Source organism: Lipotes vexillifer, unplaced genomic scaffold (assembly GCF_000442215.2).
Source record: "Lipotes vexillifer unplaced genomic scaffold, Lipotes_vexillifer_v1.1 scaffold977, whole genome shotgun sequence".
Classification (NCBI taxonomy): Eukaryota; Metazoa; Chordata; class Mammalia; order Artiodactyla; family Lipotidae; genus Lipotes; species Lipotes vexillifer.
The window spans coordinates 6,100,488-6,111,578 of NW_006783088.1; the positions used below are offsets into that span (position 1 = coordinate 6,100,488).

Consider the following 11,091-nt stretch of genomic DNA (forward strand, 5'->3'; position numbering starts at 1 on the left):
GGCTGCGGAGCAACTAAGCCCGTGCGCCACAACTACTGAGCCTGCACTCTAGAGCCTGCAAGCCACAACTACTGAGCTCACGTGCCACAACTACTGAAGCACCCACGCCCTAGAGCCTGTGCTCTGCAATAAGAGAAGTCTGTGCACTGCAATGAAGAGTAGGCCCTGCTCACCGCAACTAGAGAAAGCCCCTGTGCAGCAATGAAGACCCAATGCAGCCAAAAATAAATAAAATAATTTTAAAAAACAAAGACAAAAACAAACAAAACAACGGTGGCCCTTCAGTATGCTGATATGAGATGCAAGAGCTAATACAGGAGTAATTACTGCTTGCACACACAGACATTCACTTATTCAGTATTTACTGAGTGTGCATCATGTGTCAGGTACTGTTTTAGGCACTAGGGTTACTTCACTGAACAAAACAAAGTTGTTGCCTTCATAGAGCTTATGTTCTTGTAGAAAGACAGGCAATAAAGTATACCTTACAATATAGTGCCAGTAATAAATAATATGAAGAAAAATACTAACACACCATTGTAAAGCAATTATACCCCAATAAAGATGTTAAAAAAAAAATAGAGTGAGAAGACAGAGTGATGGAAAGAGATGCTGTTTTAGACAGCTTGGTCAGAAAATGGGTGACATGAGAACAGAGGCCTGAAAGAAGAGAAGGGCTGAGCCATGTTGATGTCTGCAAAAAAGTGCTTCAGGCAGATGAAGGAGCAAAAGCAAAGGTCTTGGCGAACCAAAAACAAGTGAACTTGGTGCTTTAAAAACCACCCGAAGGCCAGTATGGCTGAAACACAGCACACAAGAAGGAAAGTAGCATCAGCGCAGAGAGGTGGCCAGGAGCCAGGTCCCAGATCCTGCAGGGCCTTACAGGCCATGGTGAAAACTAGGTTTTATTATTTAAGCGTGATGGGAAACCACTGAAGGTTTTCTGATACTCTTTGCTTCCCTTCCCCCAAGACCCCTCAAGGAGTGGCATGACCAAAACTTAACGTTTTTTAAAAGATTGCTTTGGCTAATCTGGGGAGACCAGACCCTATGGAGCAAACGTAAAAGCAAAGAGACCAGTTAGCGGGCTACTGCATAGGTTCAGGAGAGAGATGAAGATAGTCTGGACCAGGGTTGTAAAAGTACAGGCGGAAAGACATGGCGGGATTCAGAATACATTTTGTAAGTTGACAGGTTGCTGAGACTGGGTATGAGATGTGAGAGAAGGAAGAGTCAAGGAAGATACCAAGATCTGGGGCCTGAAAAGCTCGGTAACAGGTGTGGTGGAGTGGGAAATCAAGAGTCAGTTTAGCACAGGATGTATTCGTGGTGTCTATCAGGCAGTTAGGTGGAGAGGTTGAGTAGGCAGTTGGATATATGAATCTAGAGCTCAGGGAGAGACTGCAGATTTATATATTTTATGCCATGAAACTGCATAAGATTGTCTGGTGAGCCACATGTACAGAGGGAAGAAAAGGGGCACACCAATATTTAAGACTCACGAATCAAAAAGGAATTCAGCAGAAGAGAATGAGAGGCAGGGGATTTAGAAGGAAAACCAGGAGTATATGTTCAGGAAGTCATGTAAAAAAATAGTTCAGTAAAGTATGAAGACAAATGCTAGGCTGCTAAGAGGTTAAGTAAGATGACTGAGAACTGAGCACTGAATTCTGCAATGTGGAAGGCCCAGGGTATCTTGACAAGAGTTGTGGGGATGCAGGACTGATTGCAATGGGTTTAAAATAGACCTATATGAAGAGAGGAAGGAGAGTCTGTGAGCACAGACAACTCTGCTGAGGTGTCTGGCTATAAAAGAGCCATAGGCTAGAGGAATTCCTTTTGCTCTTGCCATCATGGAGCACAGCTGAGATGCAGGCACTGCTCACACCCAGCTCCCTACATTTCAGAGTGCAAAGCTGTTCTAATTTTTGACCTGACTTGCTGGCAAGCCCTCTTATTCCTGACTGTCAGAGTGCTTTCTGTTCACTTCCACCAGAGCTGCTTCTAAACTGCAACAACTGCTGAAGCCCACAGCTGATCCTAATCCCTCCTCAACAGTGCAGCTGCCAGCTCCCACCTACCTTGCCTCAGCCCTTTCCGATCCTTTTTCTGTTTTTCTTGTTTATCATTTTCCTGTCTCTTCTCCATACATTTTATGTCTGAGCAAGAGCTGACCTTTTAGATATATAATGTCAGCAGCGACAGGATGACTTCCCCGGCAGGCACAACCTGATCACAACAGAGAGGCAAGAGTAATCTCTGAAATTATGGCTGTCACCTGTGTACAGCATGGTTTCTGAAGGCCTCAGGGCTGACTCACTGATGGGCTACTTAGAGATTTAAAGCTCTCCTGGAAGGTCTGAGGGTTCCTCTAGGCTAGTTCCTGATGACAACCACAGTGGTGAGTATCGTAAGACTTCATTCAGACAATGGTAAATTCCTAAAAGGTATAAATAGGAATCATTTCTCATACTTCCTTGTATCATCCATTCAACAGATATTACTGTAGCCTATGTGATTAAGCAGTGTGAGAGATGTTGGAGTTGCAGAGAAGATGGACACAGCTGCTCCCTTCATAGAGCATAAAGTAGTCTAGTAGGGCATTTACATAAGTAAACAGACACAACATGGCATGGCAAATGCTTTCATAAGGGAATGCAGGATGCTCTGAAGGCACAGTGAAAGAACAGTTTATTCAAATCTGTGCATCATAGAAGCTTCCCTGAGAAAGTGATGTTTAAGTTATGAAGAGTATGAGTTAGCCAGATTAAGATGTTTGAGGGGAAGAACATGTACAAAGGCCCAGAAATAAGTGAGAACAGAGCATATTTGGGGACACTGACAAAAGTTAAGTATGACTAAGCATATTATGTGTGTACATTCTGAGGTGACAGTGGGGCACTCAAGATGAGCAGAGACAGACTAGAGAGAAGGAAGGGCCAGATCTCAAGACATGTTAATGAATTTGGACCATATTCTGGGATATGTACCAATCTGTTAAAGGTAGTTTTTCCTGAGTAAGAATGGGTAGAGGTAGGAGGACTTCATTTTATTACTTCAAATACTACCATAGTGTTAGGTATTTATTTTTACAGTGCCACGCATCACTTTTGTAATTCAAATTTTTTAATTAAACAAAAAAACACAGACGGTTTTAAAAGATTATTCTGCACTGTGGAAAAAATGGACTAGAAGTAGGACGAGACTAGAAGCAGGGAGTGCAGTTAAGAAGCTACGGCAATTAATTAGGTGGTTGGAATTATGAGTAATGGTAGTGGCTACCGAAAGAAGCAAGATGTAATTAGAAAGTAAAACTGAAAGCTGTTGGTAAGGAAGAGGGAGAAATTAAAAAGGACAACCAGATTTCTGATGTGGACCAATAGGCAGATGATGCACAGTGGTGTCTTTCATTAAGTTTGGGAAAACAGGGCATGACATAGGTATAGGTGTAAAACTGAGTTTAGATTTGGCCATATTAAGCTTGAAGTACCTAGAGGACATTCACATGGAGTTAAAAGTTAACACGGAAGTCTTGAATTTATAACTCTGGAGGAAAAAAACTGAGTTGTAGAAAGAAATGTAGATTTTCCCAGCATACATATGGTAACTTAAGTTTTGGGAAAGGATGACATTTCCCAGGTATACAAAGAGAGTTAAAATAGAAGACTGCAACAAAGGCTGGAGGAAGAGCAAGATCTAAAACTGAATTTCTCATAATGATCTGTGACCCATCTGCATCACACTCTTCTGAGGAGTTTGATAAAAATGTGGAAACCTTGGCTCCACCATCAACCTACTGAATCACTCTCAGTGACCTGGGAATCTGAATTTTAAGCAGGGATCCCAGATTATTTTTGTGCAAAGTTTGAGAACCACTGATCTAGAAGATAAGCGGAAGTGGAAGAGCCAAAACAAAAAACAAAAAGACCCAGAAGGTTAAGAAGGAGCTGTGCTCTGCTCAACCGTAAAGAAAAATGAGAATTTTGTGTCACAGTAGCCAGTGGGAAAGAACATACCCTTCAAAGCACTGTGGGTTGGTGAATAGGAAGCCATCAATAGATATCTGTTCAATAAATAACTGGGAAAAGTATTTACAGTTTTAATTTATCTCTGTATATTTCCAAACTCCTATTACTACTCTACCATATAAACAAACTTAATACCTGCGTAATTTATAAGAAGAAAAATAATAGTGGGAAATATCTTAAAAAATGGATTGAATGAGAATCACTTTTGATGTCAACGTCTAGTATAAACTGCAGGTACCTAGCTACTGAATAACCAATATGACCTCCAGGTCCAAGTAAATCCCTTAAGTGTATAAACAGAGAAACATGCTCTATGTCAAAAGATGGGTTCAGTTTTGAAAAGCACCAAAATGAAGCTGTCAGCTTCACAGTACAGTATGGATGCTCTCTCCCAGATTAACCAAATCACTTAACATGAGACCAAAATTAAACCACTCCTTCACTTATAAGCTGTTAAAAATCAACAAATAAAGATTTAGCCAGTTTGTCCAACTAGATATGATAGCTGTTCCCTAGGTCATAGTTGCTGAAACAGTTGCTTATCAAACAGTTTTTGCCAAGTTTGCTAAGCTTCAGAACATAAGTTTTGTCAGAAATCTCATTTGTTCTGAGCAGTTAAATGGATCTGTACTCCGAAGACATCTGCTTGACAGGAGGCAAAATGATTAAGTAACCCCCAAATTAATTCACACCTATTTGGGACCCTCCCCCATCCATCCACCCCCAATTTAAAGTTATCACAAAACATTCTGCAAAGGTAAAGCAAACTGGAAAAGAGAAGACATCTACTTCATTTGCTTTTGTTTTTCTTTCTGTTCCTTCCTTTGTAGGTGTTATGCAGATAAAAAAAAAGCACTTCAAACTTAGTATAAAGTGCTGGCTTACACATTACTGCAGATAAATACATTTTTACTTATTGTTACCACTAAATGTCATTCATTAGTTGTGTCTTTGGATGACCTTCTCTCCTATGAGTCGCACCATATATTCTTTAAGAATTTTTTCCAAATCTAAAATGCCATGGTTCTAAGATTGGAGGAGAGGGAAACAGCAGCAAAGAAAATAAATAATATAATGTTATGAGAGAGTTGATACTCTAAATTTTCAAGTTTTAGACCTAACTAACATTTCAAGAGTTCATCTGTTAGCTGGTAAGCTGTAACATGAAGCGTACATTTTTCCAAAGAAATGATGTGACAGAGAGGCTCTTAGGCTAATTCACAAAAGTTTATTTAACCTTCAGTGCAAGAGAACTGCTAGGCACTTGTGATTAAAATAGAAAACAGGTGTTGCCACAAGAGTAATTAAGCAAAAACAATGTCAAAATGAAACAAACAAAAATTTACCTTTAAGTCAAACAAAAGATCTAGTTACTGTAGATCTTCCTAGCAACTAGATTATAAAAGCTCATACCTCAAGTCCATGGACTCCAAGTTAAGGACTCTTGCTTAAATAAGGTGAGAGGATCTTACTAGTTTTCAGGTACAGGGACATTAGGGGTTCAGAAGTATGCCAAAGCCCAAAGCTGGGAGAACGGCACAGAGCTGGAGAGGAGAAAGAGAGGAGGGGCTTTTCTTAGACGTCCTCTGACTACAGTGGGAAATGAACTTAGTAACTGGAGCATTCTCTTCATATCCCAGCTCCAGTATTCCCTGTACAACACTCCTGGGAGTTCAGTGGCAGCTCAGTAAACACAGAGCCTAAAAACATGGATGGCATGCTTCCTAGATGGAGCAGGGACTGTGGAAAGGAACAACTCCCTGAGTCACCATGCCAAGTACTGGACATCTGCTACTGCCAGAAGCAGCTCAGCTTGGAGGGCAAGGAGGCTGCCTGGAGCAATGTCTGCTTCCCTGCTCTGACTGAAAGGCCCATTTCAACCCCCCAAAGATCTACGGCTTCCAATATATATGCATGTTCACAAGTCTGCAGTCTGTAACTTGTGGGTGCCTATCTTTATCATCTGCTAAGGCTTGAAATAGAAAAGCCAAACGAATGTTCTCTTCTTCTGGGAAGGACTACTTACTGTACTTAAAACTTTATTATGATGGAAAATGTCCCTATCTAAGTCTGTATTTTGGGCAATTCAGATTTTTAATTCATAAGTACTTACCCACATTCACTCTGGAAAACAATGATCTATTACACTTAATTTGGATAGGTTTAAATATCAAGTGAAGGACGTCCCGGGTGGCGCAGTGGTTAAGAATCCGCCTGCCAATGCAGGGAACACGGGTTCGAGCCCTGGTCCGGGAAGACCCCACATACCACGGAGCAACTAGCCTGTGTGCCAGAACTACTGGGCCTACGCTCTAGAGCCCACGTGCCACAACTACCGAAGCCCAAGTGCCTGGACTCCGTGCTCCGTAACAAGAAGCCACCACAATGAGAAGCCCATGCACCGCAACAAAGAGCAGCCCCAGCTCACCACACTAAAGAAAGCCCGCACGCAGCAACAAAGACCCAGCGCAGCCAGAAATTAATTAATTAAGATAAAAGTTTTAAAAACTAACTAAATAAATAAATATCGAGTGAAGAGTTTCAAAAGGTATTTTCTAAGACCTGCTATTTCAGTTTGCCCTTAATCCTTTCCCTAATATTAGGCAAATTTAAAAATGAAATCGGGGGATTTCCCTGGTGGCGCAGTGGTTAAGAATCTGCCTGCCATTGTAGGGGACACGGGTTTGAGCCCTGGTCTGGGAAGATCCCACATGCCGTGGAGCAACCAAGCCCGTGTGCCACAACTACTGAAGCCCCCATGCATAGAGCCCATGCTCTGCAACAAGAGAAGCCACTGCAAAGAGAAGCCCGCACACCCCAACGAAGAGTAGCCCCTGCTCAACACAACTAGAGAAAGCCCACGAGCAGCAACGAAGACCCAATTAGCCAAAAATAAATAAATAAACGAATAAAATTAAAAAAATTTTTTTTAAATGAAATCAGGGAGCTCCCTGGTGGCCTAGTGGTTACGATTCTGGGCTCTCACTGCCGTGGCCCAGGTTCATTCCCGGGTCGGGGAACTGAGATCCTGCAAGATCCGTGCGGCACAGCCAAAAAAATGAAATACTTCTGTTCTCACTCAAATGTTATAACTAAAAACAAGGAGCAAGGGATTTGGTACACCTGGTAAGACACAGTACATATACTAAATTTTACTTTATTTTTTTGATGTGGACCATTTTTTAAGTCTTTATTGAATTTGTTACAATATTGCTTCTGTTTTATGTTTTGGTTTTTTGGCGGTGAGGCATGTGGGATCTTAGCTCCCTGACCAGGGATCAAACCCGCTCCCCATGCATTGGACAGCAAAGGTCTAACCACTGGACCGCCAGGGAAGTTCCTATACTAAATTTTAATTAGTTATGTTTCTGAAAGTATGAATAGATCTGCAGTACACCCAAATCCACATACTAAAGAGACCTTTCAATTCTTTAATAAGTATATCCAAATGTGATAATTAAGCACAATGTAAATTGAGGTTTGGATTCTGCCTGCAGTCAAATTACTGCCAGGAAGGGCTGCATGGGTAATGTATGCAGAGCTATCAGAGTGGAACTCAGAAGCTGACTGTGAGGTCCAACTCTCTTACTTTATTTACGTGCGCTTTTCCCCTCAGATTAAATCCAATTTCCCTCCCCTGGACTCTTGTTACACTGTAGTCACCAACTTTATTTCTTCTGGTATAAAATTTTGTAGTTGCCTGGACTTAACACTGTAAATGTTATGTAGCAAAGTACTGGAAAATTCACCAAAGAGGATCACTAAAAAGGCATGTAGTAAAGAAATCTTGCTTTCCTAACTCTAAGCCTAACTACCTACTGTAGGAGTGACTTGGAAGAGATCCAGAAGATTCTGTAGATTTCTCCCTTTCTCAAGCAAGTTTTTAGTAACCCCTACCTTTCCCCCACCAAAACATATGGACCCAATGTGCAAAAAGAAGGAATGTGTTAAAAAACAAAAACCAAATCAGATTCTACTTTCCCTTTGCAATGTTCAGCATATAAATACATTTCTACCAGCTTTCTACCACTTTTCAGGTGGGCTACTTTCTCAGCTGAGTAGCTGGACATCAAAATGAGAAGAAGTCAATGTCAGGGAATATAAATAGCTGTGACCCAAAACAATACTGCAAAAGAGCCAATATGAGAAGGGCTCCCCAAAATGCAGCAGGACTTAATGCCACATCCCCTTCATAAGGGGCTCAGGGAAAACCATCATCTGGAGAGAGAAGGGCAGAAGCAACCAGGATTCACACAAGATTTCCAATCTTTTGTTAGAGGTGAATTTGTAAGTGTTGTCTAGGGTTTCTGAAACACACATGCATATTTTAAATCTCAGCTGGTATGGCCATGAAAAGGAAATTTTTTTCTAATGTAACTTAGGTATAGAGAAATGCCACCCCACAGAGTCAGTCTTTTCTCAGATATACACTGAAAACCACTCACCAAAACCAACGCTGACTTTTAAATTGCTTTACTCATTCATTATATTTAAGACAAAATTTGCCATCACATGGTGAATCTAAATGTGAACCTCACTTTACACAAAGGTAAGCCTAGCATTGTGTTTCTATCACCGTTCATTACATACAACCCAGTACTTTCACAGGACAATGGTTAATATATTTCAGATCGGTGGGCTAAATTAAATTGCATGGGGCACACAGATCACTTTCTAAACGTTTGCTGGACTTTATAGGATAGTTCTCAGGTGTTGGAAGTCATTAAGTTTATCAAGTTTCTGTAGCAGAACACACACTCACGCATTCTTTAGGCATCAGCAGCATTCACAAAATACAGGCCATCAGAAAGTTATGTAAGAAAAGCAGCCTCTCCTCTGAGGAATTAATTCAACCTGACAAGAATCCGGGAAATCGCATATCCTCCCTGAGGGGCTGGGTCACAGGAACTAGGTAAAGAAACAATGCAAAGAACACTGGGATACTAAGGCGGTTGACTGCTGAAAAGATGCAGGCAACGCCACCAGAGGCATCCTCAAGCATTCCTTCGCAAAGAGAGTGTGCGTGTTGTGTCTAATGAGCCCCTGCTGACCTGGGTAACGGTACCAGCTGAAACCACCACAGCTTGACACGAACGCCAGCATGTGGGGCAGGAGACTGGGGGAAGTGGCATTAGGTGACACACTGCCTAGGGGTGCCGAAGCTGTCACCTCCCTAGGACTCGCGCACACCCGGGCGCTGCCACCTGCTTTCTACTTCCTCGGGGAGGGCTGGTGACGCGTGGGCCAGAGAGGCACCAGAGGAGGGATAATGAATCCGGGTTTTAAAGCTAGGGAGCCAGATAATGTCCCCAGGACCCGAACTCCCGGGGAGAGTCGCCCGGCCCCAGGGGTGGAAGCCTGAGAACTTGCAGGCAGCCGAGGCCAGGTCCAGGACACAAGTGGGAAGAGGACCGGTCCGAGGGCGGAGATCGCCCACACCGCGACACCGGGACCGTGGGACTGCAGGCTGGGGGCGGGGCCGCGCGGAGCCGAACAGCCAGGGGCCGGGCTGGGCCAGGGAATCCCCCACCCCGGGCGAGGGCGAGGGCGGGCGCGGGCGGAGAGGGACACCCTGGCCGCTACCTGCTGCTGGATCTTCCCGTCCTCCGTGACGACCCAGTGCGTGGTGGCGAAGGCCCCTCGAGCTGCCACACTCAGCAAGGCGGAAAGGCTGAGGAACCAGCCTGGACTGGAGCACGGAGGCAGCTCGCACCGGCCGCGGACCCCTACTGTCGCCGCCATCTTGCCCCCCCTAGCCCGGGCGCTCACACCGGAAGCGGAAATGGGCCCCCGCCGTTCGCCATCTTGGGGAGGTCGACGCTGGAGGAGGAGGAGGAGCCGAGGGGGCGCTGCCCGCTGACTACCGGCTTCTTCGGTCTTGGGCTCGGTTTAGGCGGCGGGGAAGCGCGGCCTCTGACGCTGGCCCAATTTGGGTTCAGGTCGGAGACCGCTTTCTTATTATTGTTTTCCTGTGCGCGATACGATCTCGGAGCGTGGGAACCAGAGGGAGGGAAAAGTAGTGTTCCAGTTGGAGCCTAAGCCAAAATGAGAGGGCTCAGAGTATATACATATAACTCTTTGGTTTAAAAAAAAATTATTTTTATTTCTGATTGTGTCAAATGGTTGGAAAATAAAAGGTGTGCTTTCGAAACATCTAAGGGAAGGGATAGGTTCTCTTTTATTCTTAAAACCTCACAATAGGGGGAGCTTCAGAATTGGGAGGGTTGTTAGTCTAGGGCAGCGCCGTCCAGTAGAAACGTAACGCGAGCCGTGAACCACAATTTAAAAAAAAAAATGAAATAACATCTTATTTAACCCATTATATACAGTATATTATTAGTTCAGTGTGAAATCTATTAGATTATTATTAACATATCTAATTATTATTAGAAATTACTGAGATATTTATTTTTGTACCAAGTTTTCGAAATTCGTATTTTATGCTTATAGCTCATCTAAATTCGGACTAGCCAGATTTCAGGGGCTAAATAGCCACGTGTGGCTAGTGGCTTACCTTACTGAACATCATAGGTCTAGATCTGGAGACCAGCAGCATTGGCATCACCTGGGAGCTTATTAAAAAAGCACATTCTTGGGCTTCCCTGGTGGCGCAATGGTTGAGAATCCGCCTGCCGCCGCTGCAGGGGACACGGGTTCGTGCCCCGGTCCAGGAGGATCCCACGTGACGCGGAGCGGTTGGGCCCGTGAGCCACGGCCGCTGGGCTTGTGTGTCCGGAGCTTGTGCTCCGCAGCGGGAAAGGCCACAACAGTGAGAGGCCCGCGTACCGCAAAAAAAAAAAATTTTTTTAATTTTTAAAAATCTATGGCTTACCTGCTTTTTTTGCCTGATACTCTGCTAGACCCTGGGTATGAAAATCTGACCACTGAGCAGTGTGCAGTCTGGTGGGATATTGGCAAGGTAACAATTTACATATAGGATATTGGGGGTGTGTAAGGGCTCATGTGTAGAAGAGACAGACCAACCAAGGGAAAGTCTTAGAGCAAAGGTGCTGTTTCAGGCAGAATAAGCGCTAAGTATGAAAAGGTGAAATTGGTGGCAAAT

At 43.7% G+C, this 11,091-nt stretch overlaps 1 protein-coding gene across 3 annotated transcripts in view; it reads right to left on the minus strand.

Moving 5' to 3' along the window:
* The window catches only part of TTC17 (tetratricopeptide repeat domain 17), a 158,042-nt gene extending 148,207 nt beyond the window's left edge, over nucleotides 1-9,835 (minus strand). Inside the window, exon 1 of one of the 3 annotated variants that reach the window (XM_007455810.1) lies at nucleotides 9,612-9,770. In XM_007455810.1, coding sequence (XP_007455872.1) covers nucleotides 9,612-9,770 — 159 coding nt within the window. Of the gene's footprint in view, nucleotides 1-9,611 lie in introns of all 3 variants that reach the window. The other 2 variants (XM_007455811.1, XM_007455812.1) reach the window with 2 other exon arrangements.
* Between the last annotated feature and the right edge of the window lie 1,256 nt (nucleotides 9,836-11,091).